This window comes from Diabrotica undecimpunctata, chromosome 5 (genome assembly GCF_040954645.1).
Source record: "Diabrotica undecimpunctata isolate CICGRU chromosome 5, icDiaUnde3, whole genome shotgun sequence".
Lineage (NCBI taxonomy): Eukaryota > Metazoa > Arthropoda > Insecta > Coleoptera > Chrysomelidae > Diabrotica > Diabrotica undecimpunctata.
Genome location: NC_092807.1, coordinates 120,107,049 through 120,126,247, shown reverse-complemented (window position 1 = coordinate 120,126,247; position 19,199 = coordinate 120,107,049). Strand labels below are relative to the sequence as shown.

The 19,199-nt window shown below is 30.3% G+C and overlaps 1 protein-coding gene and 1 long non-coding RNA gene across 2 annotated transcripts; one reads left to right on the top strand and one right to left on the bottom strand.

Annotated features, from left to right (window-relative positions):
- The first annotated feature begins 3,618 nt into the window (after nt 1-3,618).
- Nucleotides 3,619-14,890, top strand: LOC140442446 (uncharacterized). The gene is made up of 3 exons (XM_072533516.1): nt 3,619-3,793; nt 4,967-5,440; nt 14,886-14,890. Exons 1-3 carry the CDS (start codon nt 3,619-3,621, stop codon nt 14,888-14,890), a joined length of 654 nt encoding a protein of 217 aa, XP_072389617.1.
- A 3,236-nt stretch (nt 14,891-18,126) lies between these two features.
- On the bottom strand, nt 18,127-18,622 carry LOC140440757 (uncharacterized). The gene is made up of 4 exons (XR_011950923.1): nt 18,549-18,622; nt 18,424-18,489; nt 18,265-18,336; nt 18,127-18,203 (listed from the first exon to the last, which is right to left on the bottom strand). It is a non-coding gene; the product is annotated as an uncharacterized lncRNA (long non-coding RNA).
- Between the last annotated feature and the right edge of the window lie 577 nt (nt 18,623-19,199).

Here is a 19,199-nt window from a genome sequence, read left to right as displayed (position 1 = left end):
CCAATAGAAATTCAAATAATAATTCACAACACTCTTCATTTCCAAATAGAAATAATTTTTCTCGAAATCAGAATTTTTCGAATTATAATAATTTTCAAAATCGACATTCTTCCCAAAGTTCTAGTCAATTCAGAAATAATAATTTTTTCAGAAATCCAAATAATAATTTTCGTTTTTCGAACAATGGTTTTAATAATAATAATGGTAACCAATTTCAAAGACAATTTCCAAATATACCTAGATATCAGCCATCTATCCCTACCCAAAATCAAAGCAGAAATTCAATGCGACCTGAGCCAATGGATACAAGTTCCAATAACTTTAGTTTACGAAGTAATTTTAGAAATGATAGACGTTCTCCAAATCATTTATTTAATCATAAAATAAAGAGTAATAATGTAAGAGAAGAAAGATATAATGATAACGATAGAACATATAAAAATAATAATTTAAGAAGGTCGAAATATATAATTCCTGAGCAATTTGCTGTGCATCCTGCACACGCTACTTCAATTCATAATGAAACTATGACCATTCCAATATTCCCTAGTTTTAAAAATCCAAATTGTCATAAATTTTATCTTTTCGATTTCTCTCCTAATTTTGACGGTTTGCTAGGATGCAACTTTTTATCACAAATCAATGCTATTATTGATTTTAAAGATTCAAAACTAAAGACCCCAACCATTTCTCTTCCAATATTTTTAACATCACAAGATTCAACTAAACAAAAATATTTTAAACCTAGTAAAATAATAATACCACCAAGAACTGCTCAAAAAGTTAAAGTCCCAGTTAACAGAAGATCTGGTACAGCGATACTAAATTATACAAAAATCGGAAATGCAGAAATTCCTTCATGTTTAATTGAAATAAATGATCACAACGCTTTTACTATGATAAGTAACCTAGGAGAAACTCCAGCGGAAATTAAATTTACGGAACCTTTTAATGTAGAATATATTCAAGAAGAAAATTTAAATAATATTCAGTCATATCATATTGAGGAGATGGACATAGAAGAAGAAGAAATAGATTATCTACAAAAAGAAAATCTCAAGAAACTTAGACTTAATCATTGTAATAAAGAAGAATACGAAGCTATAAGTAAATTATGTTATAAATATAGAGATATATTTTATATAGACGGAACGCCCTTTAGTTTTACGAATGAAATAAAGCATAAAATAGATTTAGTTAATGATACTCCGGTTTACACAAGGAATTATAGATATCCGGAAGTTTATAAAAAAGAAGTTAGTAGACAAATAAATGATATGTTAAAAAATGGAATAATACAAGATTCAAACTCGCCTTTTAATTCACCCATCTGGGTAATAGAGAAGAAAATGGACGCAAGTAACCAAAAGAAATACAGAATAGTTATAGATTATCGCAAACTGAATGAAAATACAATAGAAAATAAATTTCCCTTGCCATTAATAGATAATATTCTAGATGGTCTAGGAAGAGCTCAATATTTTACTACTTTAGATTTAGCAAATGGTTTCCACCAGATAGAAATGGAACCAGCCGATGTACCGAAAACAGCATTTTCCACAGAGACAGGACATTATGAATTTTTACGTATGCCGTTTGGATTGAAAAATGCCCCAGCTACTTTTCAAAAAGTTATGAATAATGTATTAAGAGGATATCAGAATGAAATATGCTATATATATTTAGATGATATAATTGTTTTTTCCTCATCATTGCAAGAACATGTTAAAAGACTGAAAGCAATTTTTGAAAGACTAAGAAAATCTAATTTAAAAATACAGCTAGATAAATCAGAATTTTTACAAACAGAAGTGGCATATTTAGGTCATGTTATAACAAAAGACGGAGTACGACCAAATCCAGAAAAATAAATGCAGTCAAAAACTTTCCTATTCCTACTACACAAAAAGAAATAAAGTCATTTTTAGGATTAGCAGGATATTACAGAAGATTTATCCAAAATTTCGCCAAAATAGCTAAACCTTTAACTATGTGTCTAAAGAAACATGCAAAAGTTATACACACTCCAGAATTTAAAAAATCTTTTAATCATCTTAAAGAACTTTTAATTAATGCTCCAATTTTAAAATATCCAGATTTTTCAAAACCATTTATATTAACTACAGACGCTTCAAATATAGCCTTAGGTGCAATTTTGTCACAAGGAAAAGTCCCAAATGATTTACCCGTAGCGTATGCCTCAAGAACTCTTAATCAAACAGAGCAAAATTATTCTACGATAGAAAAAGAACTTTTAGCAATTGTATGGGCTTGTAAAACATTTAGACCTTATTTATACGGCAGATCTTTTGAAATTTTATGCGACCATAGACCCCTAATATGGTTATTTAATTTAAAGGAACCCAACTCCAAATTATTACGATGGAGATTAAAATTAGAAGAATTTAACTATACTATAAAATATAAACCCGGTAAAACGAATATTACCGATTCTTTAAGTCGAATAAATATTAATGCAATTGAAACAGAATCAAATATAAATAATCCCGGTGACATAGATTTTGATATCGACCAATTTTTAGCTGAATTTAACCCAGACATAGTTGATGAAAATGTAATAAATGAAACTTTGCAAATTCTCGATAACAATGAGGTTACAGAAAACCCACAAGTAAATAAAATTATGTCAACAGGAAACGAGAACAATGAAAACGTTGAAATGGATAACTCAGACACAGATACAGCCCATAGTGCTGAATCTTCAAATGAAAATAGTTTCTCATTGTTAGATGAAATAATAAACAATAAAGCCTATCAACTTATCGTTAAAAGAGCGCCTTTTGCAAATTATTTAAAACGCGAATGCGAGAATTTTGAAGGACATAAAATAATAACAGCTACTATTTCAGCTGACGAAGCAAGTGTGACACAATTCCTAAAAGAAAATGCGTGCAAAAATACTTTATACATTTATTTCTTATCTCAAGAATTACGACCAATATTTCAGAATGTATGGCGTAAATATTTTACAAAATTAAAATTGATTGAATGTACAAAATTAGTTAACAATGTTTTACCAGAAGAAAGAAATCAACTAATAAAATATAAGCACGACGGCAAAACGAATCATCGAGGAATTTCAGAGACTCTTAGAGCTTTAAAAATAAATTACTACTGGAAATCAATGAAAAAAGATATAGAAAAATACATAAACGAATGTGAAATATGCCAAAGATCAAAATATAATAGAAATCCACATAAAGAACCTTTAATATTAACCCACACACCCTCCAAGCCTTTTGAGATAATACATATAGATACTTATAAAGTTGGCAATCAAAGATTTTTAACAATTATAGATAAATTTTCAAAATATGGCCAAGCTTTACCATATTTTGGCACAGCGATATCAGCGTGTCAACAATTAGTACATTTCTTTTCATTTTTTGGAATACCGAAACAAATTGTTGCAGATAGTGGCGGAGAATTCAAAAATGACGTTGTAGACGAATTACTAAAAAAGCATCAAATAAAAATACATTTTACTACTTCATATCATCACGAATCTAATTCCCGGTAAAAAGATTTCATTCTACCTTAACTGAGCACTTAAAATTATTAAAAGAAAAAGATAAAGATACAGATAATATTTCCATTATGCCTTATGCTCTTATTGCCTATAATAGTACTATACACTCAGCAACTGGCCATACAACTTTCGAATTAGTATCGGGACATACAGACAGTAAAGATCCCATGAGACTTATTCCAGCACAAGCTTATACTCAATATGTTAATGCACATCAAAATAATACTCAAGCTCTATATACAAGTATACAAGAAGAAAATCAAAAACTTAAAGAGAATATAATTGGAAAAAGAAATAAAGATAGAAACTCAAAAGATCCTTGTTTAGGATCACAAGTTTATAGAAAAACAGAAACTCGCGGAGGAAAATTAAGTAGAAAATATACTGGACCTTATATACTTACACAAATATTAGAAAATGGGAAAATAGAAATTGAAAATCCCAAGAATAAAAAGAAAATAATAGTCCACATAAACGAAACTAAAATAATGCCTAATATTTCAGATTTATCGTTGGAATCTTCGGAGCAGTCAACTTTATCAACGCAAGAGACAACTTAGTCAAGTTTGAAGATGTAACCACATATCCAGGACTCCTACCTTTTAGATTAGGTACCTCCAAAATAATTTCTACACACTGGACATTTATACAAATTTACAATTTAACTTCTGTCATACAAGAATTTTATTTATTGAAAAATGAAGCTCAAAGACTACACACAAGTTTCAGAAATCAAACAAGTTATTATCCAGAATTAGAAAACTCATTTATCCCTTTAATTACGTTACAAAGTAAAATAGAAGAACAAATATATCAAATTAATCCACCTTTGTATAAGGAAGAAAAAAGAATAAAAAGAGGACTTCTAAATCCTCTAGGAACAATAATAAAATGTATTACAGGAAATATGGACCAAGAAGACGCACAAAGAATAGAAAACGAAATAAAACAATTAAAAGATAATCAAAGTAACTTAAAAGTAAATTCCCTAAGACAAATATCTTTATTGCAAGATTCTATAAATACTTTTAATAATGCTATAAATAATATTTCACATAATCAATTGATTTTGAAATCAAAAATTGAAGCTATAGAGAATAAATTAGCTTTATTTGAAAAAAGTATGTATACACATATTCAGTCATTTATAGTGATAAATCAAATTACTTTACTTTATCAAACAATTTATGATATTTTTGAGAAAGTAGAAACTGCAATCTCATTTGCCAAAATAAATACTTTGCACAATTCTATAGTAAATCTAATTGAACTTTTAAATGAAATAAAAAAAAGCAAAATCTCACACAAAGTCAAAATTAATGCCTTTTGATTCTACACTAGGAAAAATAATTCAGTACGAGAAAATAATAAATATTAAGAGCTATTCAGTAAATTCTATAATTACATTTGTATTAGAGATTCCATTAGTTGAATCAGAAATATATGATTATTACCAACTCTTCCCTATTCCTATTTCTATGAACAACTCAAATTATCTTATTCATTTACCTTACAAACCATTCCTTGCACTTAATGAATTTAGCTATATCTACATGGAAGATATATGCACAGAAATAGATTCAGAAAAATACATATGTAAAGGAAGTAATAGACTAACGATAACCGAAGAAGCCCCTTGTGCAGTTAAATTAATAAATTTCAAGAAAAAGGCATTGCCATGTGAATATTTCGAAGTAAAGATAAAGAAGATAGAATCTACAAGAATCAGCGACGGAAAATGGATAGTTACAGTTCCAGAAGAAGAATTAGCAATTATCGAGTGCCCAAACTCAAAAGAAAATTTACCAATACATGGAAGCTATGGTTTAGAATCAGCTCCTGAATGTACCGTGAAAATCAAGAATGAAGTCTTCCAAACAGAAAAAATTAGTAAAAGTCACTTTGCTCATATAAATCTTCCAAAAGTTATTCCTTCTATTAATATTTTTCAAAATGAAAGTTCAAATTTTTCACCAATAAATCTTAATACAATTAATTTTAGAAAGACTAAAGATATTTTAGAAAAGTTAGAAACACAAAAGTATAATTTAAAAGATAATAATTCAATTTATTTTAAACAAACAAGTTTTTGGACAATCTGTATATATATAATAATTTTCATTTTAATTTTATATTATTTAACTAAATATTGTAAAACTGTGCGTCAAAGAAAACAAGAAGAAACAAGAAAAGAAGAAACTCAAGAATTTATTGTGTAAAGAAGCACACCCCAAGGATATGCTTCTTTCTAAGGGAGGAGGAGTTACGTCCCTGGATTATCCAATGTGTGACGACATATAGAAAGACTATATATACCAGTGTTTAATTAGATTAAGAGCTTTTTGTTTTGTAGTTGTTACCATACCTGTACGTTCTCAATAAATAAATTTTGTTACGAAAATTAATTTTTTAAAAAACCGTTTTCGGCTTTGACTTTTGTAACTTATTACAGTGTAATAGTAAAAAATAATATTTACCTCATAGTTTGTAAACAATGCACTGAATCAGCTTTAAACTTGGAACAATACATATGAACACTGTTGCGTTTGTAATTAAAATCTGTTTAAACTGGACATTGGCGGCAAATTTCAATAAGGTGCGTTCTTTTGCCCCGTGTGTGTTTTTACCCCCAACTACCCTATTATGAAAAAAACCTTTTTTTACTTTTTAATCGCTATGTCTCCGAAAAGGTGACATAGTGATTAAATATTTATACAATATAATATTAATAGGTACCTTTATGATAAAACTTACTATTTGACCTTAAACAATTTTTATTGCATATGTGGGAGTAGGGGAGTTTTTTTACATTCCATTTAGAATGTTGTCTCGATCATTTGTACCAAATTTTAGATCTATGCAAATTTTTGTAATCTTAAATGTCTTATTGGGCTGTATCAGAATTTTAAGAATTATTCTAAACAATTAGGTATTCTAATTATAATAATAATATTTGATTCACAAGCCAATAACCTTAATACATCAAGACATTAGCGTTTTAATGTGTACTCATGAAATGCAATATAACCAACAATCGATAAAAGCGGCTTATTGAATCCACAAATTATATCATTGCTGGAAAATCAACTAGAGTAAGCAAGTATTCGAAAGAGGATTATAATGTAGTGTTTTACTCTAGTATATGTATTTCATACAGTGTGGAAACCACTTATGGAATAAAATTGTTTGTGTTCTTATTTTAAAAAATAATAAAAAACGTTGAGATACCTTAACTTTTAAATTTAAATGTGCGCTTTTTAAACACAAATTTGAATGTACAGGGTGACCCACGCAAGTCTGGCATAGTTCATAATCTGTATTTTACATAAACCACTCTGTATATTTTTATGTTTTTAAAAACTCCTTAACAACCTGATCTCAACGAACTGTATCATGTAGGATCTATTATGAATAATACAAGGTGAAATTTTGAAATTAAGTATAATTTTCTGCAAGACAATTAATTTATAGAATACTTGAGGGAATTAATTGGATTACATTAAAATAAATGCTTAAAATGTCCTCCACCTTATTGTTGGCAATAACACAGTCTCCTATAAAACTCGTCCTGAGCTTTGTTTAAAGTTTGAGGTGAAATATTCCGTATTTCTGTAGTTATCCTTTCTTTAAGGTCTTCAATGCTAGTTGGTTGTGTTGCATATACTTTGTTCTTGAGATAACCCCACAGAAAAAAATCCAAAAGCGTAAGATCTGGCGACCTAGCTGACCACTCAATAGTACCCCTTCGTCCAATCCATTTATCGAAGAAGATTTTATTCGAGTAATTTCTCACCATTAAAGCATAATGGGGTGTTGCACCGTCCTGCTGGAACCAGACAGTTTCATGCGATAGGGTCGGATTTATTGGATTGGGATATAACTTAGCCAACTGAGAAAGAACATCGTCTCTTAGCATGCTTAAATATTTTCTCGCTGTCAAATTACCATATAAAAATATAGGACCAAATGATGTCTTATAATACGTGCCCAAACGTTCAACTTTTGAGGATACTGAATGTGTGTCTCACGCATCCAATGAGGATTCTCTGCTAACCTATATCTACAGTTTTGTCGGTTTACCTCTCTGTTCAATGTTAATGTTGATTTATCAAAAAAAAAAAAGAATTGTGCAAAGAGCTATTTCATTTGTGTTAATTTTATCCATCATTCTTTCGCAGAAATCCATTCTACGATCTCGATCGTCTTCTGTTAGCTTCTGCACAAAATTCAATTATATGGATAAAGTTTTCTTTCATGGAGACACCTTAGGACAGTTGTGTGACTCACATTATATTGACGTGCAATTTGACGTGAACTTGACGGTTGATTCTCTGCGACACTTAACAAAATATCCACTTTCACCTCATCTTCAATGAAGTTCGGTTTTCTTTTTAATGGTTTGACATGTCCAATTTCTCTAAATTGTGCATAAATTTTAGACACAGTACCTTGTGCAATATTAGGCAACTGAGGATACCTCTGATTAAATAAGTTTGCTACTTCAACTTGACTTCGACAATTCTCCCCGTAAGCGATCATCATTAAAATCTCAATTCGGCGGGTCTCAGTTAAATATTTCATTTTTATTTCTGCAAGAAATTAGCTTTTAACACTATAAAGTCGGAGGGGCCAATTTGGCTCCTGTTGCGATTTGAAGTTATTGTAGTTCTTTTATTTGACACAATAACAATTTCATATTTTATGACTTTTAATATTTTGATACAAAGTCTTATTTAACGCAAAAAAATATTGTTTACTAAATTTAATAAATGGATTTTCTAACAAACCTACCATAGAAGTCTGAAGGGGCCAAACTGGCCCTGTATTAATTATTATCGTTTTCTCGGAAATTTGACGATTTATTTTAACTTTCTGTCGGATAGATAATAGTATATTACTTTATGAGGCGGAGAAGCATGACTTTTCTTGACGCGCCCGATATTACGCGCCGAACGAAGTGAGGCGCGTAATAGAGGGCAAGTCAAGAAAAGTCGCTTCTTTGCCGAATAAAGTATACTATTTTTTCTTCAAACGTAGCAATTTTCAACCATAACTAGTACAATTCATACTGTAACAACTATCAAAGTCGTCTAGATGTTAGAAATTAAAATAATTAAGTCGTCGGTGGGATATGCGTCTTCCTGGTTACAGTTGTTTGACAGTTGTTTGCAATTATTAAAGACAGCTTATTGTTGTTGCAACCGCAAGCGCAAATTTAGTGCAAAAATGGAAAACCTAAACGAAATAAGAAATAAGAACGATAATGCTCAAAAAATTTTAAACCCTCATGATTCGCCAACATCGGGAATGATTGCTGAAAGTTGTTCTCGACCATCAGTATCATCAACAATTACCAATGCGTATCAAGAGTCGGGAACATTTTTGCACGGTTTCAATTTAGAAAATGCCTCATTAACTAATTGTACTTTTAATATTACTATAAATAAAAATGATGATTAATTGTTTTTAATGACATTTGTATTGTTGCTTTGTGACATGTTTCATATTGTTGCCATGACAACATTTTTCCCTCCGCCGTAAAGAAATGGGAAAAAAACTGCTGCCGGCGGAGACATCAAACTTTGACAGGATCAAGTTAGATAAGTAATGTCATCATTATTTGAAGTTTAAAGAAAAAATTATGTTTATGTACGTTTATTCCTAGAAGGTATTTTGTTACACACTGTTTGTTTCTTGAAAGTATTTTGTTTATTGAGCGGTTTATTAGGTTCTGCTGACTCTCATTTCTAGAATATTGAAACATTCGTTCAATTGTGAAAATTCAAGACGACTGTAAAGATGTCTCGTCGTGGACTATCAGAGCTCGAACTTCTTGAAGAAATACGAAAAATACAAGAAGATGTTTCGGGAGGTGAATCTGAATTTGCAGAAAATAATGAGTCAGACGATGAACAATACGTACCACCACAAAATAATAATTCAAGTGACTCTGATGCTTCAGAGCAGTTAGAAAGTTTTATTGTACAAGACTCACCAATTTATGTAAACACTGCTTCTACAACTCAACAGCACGAGTCAGCTAATTTTATCGTGAATCCAAGTGCATCTAAGCCAAGTCACAAGAGAAAAAGAGGTCAACAAGGAAAAACTATTTCAATCGGAGACACCGAACAATCGAAAAACGGAACAACGTGGAAAGTTATTGATTCTGGATCAGTACCTGGTAAGATTATGATTTTTATTATCTTCATATTCATTGAATGTTTGCTCATTACAGGACGCCGCGCTCAGCACAACATTTATCGAGAGGAATCAGGTCCTATGTAGTATCCAAAAAGGAACGTGAGGAACAATTGTGTGGTAAGTGCTTGGCATCTAATAATTAACGACAGCATGTTACGTCATATAAAAGAATGCACTATTGCAGAAGCACATCGATGTTTGAAAAATGACACATGGACTATAACTTTGGAAGAACTGGAGGCTGCCCTTGTTATTATGTACGCTAGAGGAGTCTACGGCGCCAAAAATTTCTCAACCAACAGCTTGTGGTCAACAGTATGGGGTCCTCAGTTTTTTAGGCAAACTATGCCACGAGACAGATTCAAGGATATTATAAAATATCTCAGATTTGACATAAAGCAAACGAGATCTGAACGATTGAAAACCGACAAATTTGCTCTAGCCTCTGCGGTTTGGAATGAATTTTTAGAAAATAGTGGTGCATGTTACAAACCGGAAATAAACCTTACTGTGGACGAACAACTACTGCCTTCTAAATCCAGGTGCCCGTTCACACAGTACATATCAAATAAGCCGGATAAGTTTGGCATAAAATTTTGGCTTTTGACATGCGTGGAATCAAAATATATTGTAAATGGTTACCCTTATACTGGCACTGATCATCTACGCAAGAAAGATACAAGTGTTGGTGAACATGTTGTTTTGCGGTTAATGGAAAATCAACTGGGAAAGGGCAAAAATGTTACGACATATAACTACTTTACATCGTTAAAATTGGCCAAGGCATTGCAAAAAAAATCAACAAGTCTTGTGGGTACTTTGAATCGCAACAGAAAGGAAGTTCCTCTAAGCGTAAAGAGTAAAAATGGAGAATTATATGTTACCCATATATTCCAGAGCGACGAAAAGATAACACTTACTGCATACCAAGGAAAGAGTCACAAAAATGTGCTTTTGTTGAGCTCATTACATCAATCAGTGGATGTTGCTGTCGATGGAAAAAAACTTCCTCAAACAGTAAGTTTTTATAATAAAACAAAATACGGGGTTGATGTAGTGGACCAAATGGCGCGTCTTTATACTACAAAAGTTGCTTAAAAACGATGGCCAATGCACGTGTTTTATAACATTCTTGACTTAGGAGCAATAAATGCATGGATTATTTATAAAGAAGTTACTGGAAGTAAAATCAGTCGTCGTAAGTTTATTCTTTAGCTGTGTGAAGAATTACGGGCTCCATACCTTGCCTCCCGAAATCTGGTACTATACCCAGCACCACCGGTTTTACCAACCACCAGCACTGTTACTAGCCAAAAAAGAAAAAAATGTCAGTTAAAAATGTTTTGTAAAGGAAATCATACTTCCAAAGAGTGCCACGGCTGTAACAAGGCAATGTGTGGCAAATGTCAAAAACTGCAAACTGTATGGTGTTCCAAATGTTTAAAATGAAACTAAAAAATTAAATCAAATTGTATCGTCAAGAGTTTATATAATTTCTTAAAAATGTTTATTTTTATTTTTTGTTTATTCCCAAATAAATAGTTAATTCTAAACTTGGTTTTTATTGATTTAGGAACTTGGGGCCAAAATGATCCCTTCGGACTTTCTAGGTAGGTATGCTAAGCCCGACTTTCTAGTGTTAATTAGGAATTTATTATTTTATTGTAAAATGTCAACACACCAACAACTGATTGATAACAATTCGCATTATTTACCGATTTAGTTTAATTAGCAGACTATCTAGACAGTTTTTACCCATTCATGACAAAAAATGTTACCACGGTTACTAAACAGAAATTTTCTCCAATATACTGATACTTAGAATAGAATTGTATTGTCTGTATTTAGCTAATTTAAAATAATACCACGTGATAAATTATAAATTTCAAAATTTCACCTTGTATTATTTTTTATAGACCCTACATGATATAGTTCGTTAAAATCAGGTTGTTAAAATCTTTTAAAAACATAAAAATATACAGGGTGTTTCATTAAAATTAAGGATTATGGATTATGCTAGACTTGCGTGGATCACAGATCACCTAACCTTAGATGCTTCACGACAATACTTTAGTTGGATATGAAATTCAGCGCTCCAAGAGATTTGTATCGGAACTAATTCAAGCGATAAATTACGCGGGAAATTCAAAATTTAATTTTGGTGGGAAAATTTAAATAAAGCTTAAAATATTTAAATATAATTTGGTATATTTGAAAAAAAAATTGTATTTGAAATTTTTTTTTTAAATTCAAATTATTTTTAAATTCAAATATACACAATACCGTTTACGAAAAAATAAGACAAAACATAATTTAATTTATTTATTTAATACATGTAAAACAACTTGGTATATAAATTTAGAATAGAATAGAAATATGCTTTATTACCACTGAAAATTGTACAATTTTATGGACAAAGCTTACAAAAAGTCAGAAAAATAACAATTTAAAATTTACTGAAATTACATAAATCGTCAATATCATAAAATAAAAGATAATAAAATACACAATGTATTGCAAAATTTAAATAAACTGCAAATTGCATAATAAATCCTTACGAACTAATAGGTTTAAGTTTTTGCATGTGGTACTTAAATATACAAATACTTTAGTTACTTGTACATAAAACTATTCGTTAAGAAACTCTTCTACTGAATAATATGGTATTTCAGATAGATAGGTTTTTGTTCTTTTACGGAACTTAAGGAAAGAAGTTGCAGATTTAAGTTGCAAAGGGAGATGGTTGTATAATCTTTTTACTGAATATAATATAGATTTCTTTACTAACGCAGTGGACGGGATCAGTAAATACGCTTGAAAGGTTGAATTTCTGGTGGAGTAGTCATGATTAGGTCTTGCTGAAAAACATGTAGGCGTTTACGAATTAAGCAAACAGTTTCTAAAATATATAAAGAAGGAAGACTTAAAATCCCGTGATTTTTTAAGTATCTTCTATCTATCTATCTACAATATGTTATTCTGCCGAGACCAAAAAGATACCGTATTACTCTTTTTTTGTTTGTAATTTAAAAACAACTGTCAGATTGGGCAGCTGTTCTAGAACCCCAAAAATAAAGACCATATCGAAGATGAGACTCGAACAAAGAAAAATATGTTATTTTGATAGATGCTAAATTAATTTTCTTCAAAACAGATCTTATTGCATAGCAGGCTGAAGCTAGTTTCTTACTTAACAAATCGATATGAAGAGACCATTTAAGGTTGCTGACTATAAAAATACCAAAGAAATTTTACAGAATCAATGATACTGATCTGGCTATTATTAAGAAGCAAGGATTGAAGAGCTTTATAGGATAATGCTACTGTCTTATCCAGGTTAAAAGAGAGTAAATTAGAGTCTGACTAGGTTTTTATTTTAAATAGATCAGAAGTTATAGTTGCATGAAGAATTGCAATATTAGAGTTTCTCCAGGTAATACTGGTATCATCAGCAAAAAGAAAAATGTTTCCATCGATTTTAAGTTGGTGATGTGATTTATAAAGATAAGGAAAAGTAGATGACCCAATACTGAACCTTGTGGTACTCCACATACAATGCTTTTGTGGCTAGAAGCTGTATCATTTGCTACAACTAGTTATTTCCTATTCCCTAAGTAAGATTGGAACCAATTCAAAGAAATACCTCGAATTCCATAGAAATTTGTTTTTATCAAAATGTCATGATTTATACAATCAAAAGCTTTGGCATAGTCACAAAAAACAGTGGCAGTGTAAAGATTATTGTGTAGTGCTCGATAGACCTCATTTGGTACATACATAGCATCACTGGTACACTTATTACATAAAAACCAGATCTGACTTTGTGATTTTTTACAAATCATTAAATATAAATATAACTTAAACTAAAGGAGCACATAATACACACTATACAAGCATAAATACAAACTGGTATGACTGTTATTAAGATGACCAATTATGGGGATAGATAGGATACTATTAAACATATATATTTTTTATGTGTGCAACTAATGATCAGTAAAAATATGATACCAAGATCTCTAATTTCACTCATTTTAGTTGCTTTAGTATGTACTTGAATGTATTTATTTATTTACGCATGTACCATTTACACAGGAACAAATATAAAATTTCTATAGTTAGCATATTAACATGGTAATAAAATAAACTATTTAAAGGCCGTTTGGAAATACATAAATACAAATTTCAATGTCAAAAAACAATTGAGATTTATTCTAAGAAAAAAATGTACATCAATAATGGGTACATCCACCTTTGGCTCTCTTGAATTTTAAAATAATCGGCTACACTAGTTATCTCCACATAAAGTTTGAGATTATCAGCAACGACTAAAAACCTGTTATACTTAATTAATAAAGCTATATCATTAATAGACATATTGAACAGTAAAGATCCCAAATAAGGGCCATCAGATGAAACAATTATAGCAGAGGTAATAAGACTTTACCTTCATGTACCAAACCCAATTACTCAAATAGAGTAATCGCTTCCACTTAAGCAGAAAGTCCATACAGCTGAGGTTTATGAAGCAACACACCATGATTCAACCAGTAAAAGACCTTTAAAAAGTTAATATATATTTCAAATATCTGAACCTCCTTTTGGAAAGCTAAAACAATGTGTTTTTGATAGATAATCAAATTAGTTAAGATAGACTTTTTACTCCCTAATCCATGTTGGTGGCTCATCAATAGAACATTACAGTACCAATTAAAAGGTGGCACAGAAGCCACTGAAATAACTTAGGGATTAAAAATAGTATAACCACATCATCATTTATTTAAAAAAGGAGTAATATAACTACTATCATTCCAAGTTAAAGGATATAAGTTTAATGATGGTTTTATTATGGTTAAATAAATAATAACATAAAGGTACACAGATAGAGTAAGGCATCCTTTTAGAGAATAACTGCGAACATTATCAGGACCATAGTTTAATTTATATTTCAGGCACAAAATTCTATCATGAAGATTAGAAAGCGAAAACGTAATGAAGGGTATACCCACAGTATTAACCAATTTATATGCATATAATAATTATAATATAAATTCAGGTCTTTTAATACATTTTCTTTTTACTCTGCCTACATAAATCTTATTTGCCATGATTTTTGTTTTATTTGTTCCAGAGTAATGCGTGCTTTTACCTTGCAGAATCCGATTAACATCCTTACACCAGTTATGTATTATGGTTTTTATTTAAAATTTTAATACTAATTTAATTTATCAAGTACAATTGATTCTATTGTATTTATTAAAAACTTTGAATGTGGTTGTAAATTTAAACAAAAGTGAATAATTTTTACAATATTATAAAAGGCTTCAACAAAACAAGAAGTAGGATAACACAATCTTCGAATACCACTGGTATATTCCCTTAAATCCAGCATCATATAGTTTTCAGATGTATAATTGGCAGAAAACATTGTTTTTCTACAATCTGAACAACGAATGAGTTTTTTAATTTTGTTTAAAATAAAACCTGCAACATAACTGGTGGAAAGTTCCTGAATTTTCTTTACAATTGGAATTTTTGATATTGTTATTGGACCAGAATATGATATTTTATAATTATCACAATCTGGAGATTGTAATATGTTTGAATTAAAAAGTTTTGTCATTGGCACAAAAACATTAAAAGAATCATCCTTCTCACAGTTAAAGGTTTTTTTATACCTATCTAAAGGCATAATGGAATTCACCAACAAGGTTTTAAAAATCCCTGTAAATTGGGAGGCTAAAGGATTAGTATTAAGTGCCCCAAAACTTCTTAATTGGCCAAAAGTATTTTCCAAAGAATCCTGATTTAGCCTTCTTGTTAACAAATATTGAAATCCTTTAGTCTTTAAATAATTCCAAATTGCCTTTGTATTTTGTATATTAAAAATCAAATTTTTTAAGCTAGGTGGTCTTGCTTGATCATGATTTGACCTTTTTATAAATTTCATAGTCTGAAGAAGGGGGAAGTGCTTCTTGATTCCAAAAATGTAAATGACCAGATTTATCAGAAAGGCCACATCTTAATTCTTTTCCTTTATCAGGAAGTTTATTCGAACCATTCAATGAATCAAACAGACGATCAAAAAAATACAATAGGCTTGCAGTTTCGTCAACATGTTCTCCAATTATCCTTTCAGTATCTAAAAATAGTAAGAAAAAAATAATAAAGAACACGAAAAAGTAATAATAATAATTTACCAATACGATGAATTAATTGAAGTGCTGCTGCTACTCTTTGGCTAAATATCTGTACTGCCCTTTTAACCTTCATTTTCTTTAATTTATTTTCATATATATGTTCATCAGATATATGGGGAAGAACTCTTAAGCCATCTGATGCTTTACTATCATATTCATATAATTTTTGGATATGGGTCCACTTTGCCATTTTTTGAATATTATTGGTAAAATATATTAAATCTTTTTTTATGAGATTATTTCTCATCCCCTTCAAAAGATGAGGAGGATCAAACAAAGGGCATAGAATACATCCTTCGACCTCAAAGGAGTTATTTCTATATTGATTTGCATTGCCTTGTCTCAGATATTCTGCTTCTGTATCTTTTACAAGCATATTTATTACAGCTGAATTTTTTTGATCACAGATAACAGTAACAGGTGTAAGTCCAATATTTAATAAATTAGAAATGACTTCCACCAACAATTTTTTAATTTGAGGGGTTTTGGCTACACCTCTGCTACAAAAGTGGTATGAAATAGGTGATTTCCACGGTTTTCTTAGACCTCTTACCATAAAAACTAGAACATGATCTGCTATATATGAGTCTCTGTCTTCTCCCATGTCTTCAAAACCTTCTATACACCTAGTATGCTCATTGTAATGAAGACTTGGCATAATCGCCATTTCGTCAAACATTATAGCTATATGCTTATCCATTCCTTCCAGTTTTGATGTTGATGCTTTTAGTGACTCAAATATTAACTTATTAATTCCTGGGCCTCCAATAGTTTGAGCCAGAAGTCTATTTAATGTTGACTTACTGGGTAAGATAAATATATTGGAAAGAATACTATATGAACGAGCACTTTGTTTGTATAAAGACAAAGCCAAACATTTCTCATTAAGGGTAAATCGTCTAAGCTTTTTTGCTTTACAGCTCTCTCTGAACTGAATTTGAATTAGCATAGTTGCCATTCTATTAACGTTCTGAAGATCACCCAACTTATTTTCTTTATAAAACTCTTTAGCTTCAAACAGTCTGCGTTGAAAAGACTTTTTGCTATTTCTTTCCAAAGAGTATTTGTGGTGCAATTGTTTTAATGCTCCATATAATTTTTTCTTTTTAGGGGTAATTGTACCTCTTGATATATTACACTGCTGCAATATTTTCAGTGGTGTGATATTCTTAAGGGCGACACCTAAAAATAAATGTGATGTTAATTTCTTTATTCAATCCTTACAAGGCAAAATCGATTCATTATATTAACCTTCGTATAGTGGCATTATTGTGTGAGAGACTTAGTAGACTGTTTTTTGATGTGAGTATTAAACAATTTGGACGATTTTCACATTTGGTCCCATTGAAGATAGCTACAAAGGAGCTGTGAATTAAATTCACAAAACAAATTTTTGACGTTTGACTGTGTTGTCATGTCTTTATAATGTATATGTTGTAGGCTTCAATTACAAATAGAGAAGCTTTCAAAAATACATTTTTATTATATTATTATATAAATTATGCAATTTTTTTATTTTTTTATATACAACACGAACGAATAAATACTCGTTTTTTCTCATATTAATTGCAGTTAATGATTACAACATTTTTTTGGCATTTGCCTTTGATAATAAGCTAATAGATTTGGCAGTCTTCAAACCACCAGTTGCCAGATTGTTACAGATGGTCACCAGATGTCTGTGGAAAGTACCTGAATACTATTCTTATTATTTTTTTAAAGAATTTCTTTTTTACTGTTAGTTTGTTAACGTTCTATTGGATTTTTATTAATTATAAATCACATGCTATTTCCCGATTTATTAAACAAACATGGCAACACAGTCAAGCGCCAACATTTCGTTCTATGAACTTTAATTGACAGCTCAATTATAGCTATCTTCAATGGGACCAAATCTGAAAATCGTCCAACAATTTATTATAAGTACTAGAATGTTTCAGTACCTTCATATATCTTTGTTAGATTTTAGCAATGGGAGATTATAAACACAGACAAGCTCTTATTTCTAGTTTTTAGCCCCAGCTGGTCTATGACACTGAGGCAACTAAACTTAAAAACTCTAGTATCACTATCCGAAGGTTAAGCAAACTGTTAATTTTACCGTTAATCATATTAGAGAATATTTACAAATCTGCTTATGACAATACAAAATATAAAATTTTAACTACAATTACCTTTTAAATCCTTACTCTCATCAGTTTGTATTAAAATTTCTTCGTTTGGTAACTGTGCATCATTGTGTTCGGCAACTAAAAAGTTTCATAAAATAGTAACCAATTTGAAAATTATTGTTATCTTCGTAATACTTACTACAATGGGGTATCTCAAATGATTGAAATATGTGTGAAGATTGTGCATCTCTACTTGTTGAAGGACTCTCAACTAAAACAAAAAGTTAATATAATAATTTATAACATGATTCACTTCAAGTAAAATCATTTTTATTAAGTACATATTAGGGTTACTTACTTTCGGTTACATTTGCTTCCACACTCAACATTGAAATACTTCTGGGATGTACATTAGAAGAAGAATCTAAAATCAATCATCAATCAGTTATTTGTTCTCTAATATTAAATATTTATGTGACTCACCATACAAATGTAAGCTAGGAATTGCATTTTTATACAATTTATGGCTCCATGAAGAAACAAACTTATCTTCAAAGTGTTTGTGGCAGATTCATTTTGTTTTAAAAACTGTACTGGAATTCATCATATCTAAATTAGGATTTTTTATAACACTAAGCCACTTCCTAAATCGTATAATGTCTTTATCGGGATTTGGAAAGGCATGTCTAATTGATGACGAATTGGTACATTGTAGGATACAACATTTATTGTGAAAAACTATATTTAACTAATTATTATTAATCTGCAAAATACTGTTTGAACACCGCCACGAACATTTAAAACACAGATCACTGAGGTAGGTGATTTGTAATTTACAAACTAATTTGAGGTTAATGCTAACAATAACCCAGAGATATTAAACCAAGTTTAGTTTAATTTCTTTGCAATAATAACCATCAAATTCAAATCAAAATCTGACTATATAGATGCTAATCAATTACTGACAATTAGCAATTGACAATTATAATTTTTAGTTGTGTTCTAAACCTAAACTGTAAAGGTAAAGACAGACTAAAGCGAGATCTGAAGATTTGTATCGGTACTACAAGTGACATTTAGTTTAGTTTGACCTTGAGCTACCTACGTGAAACGTCTAGTTATTAGTGGTCTGTG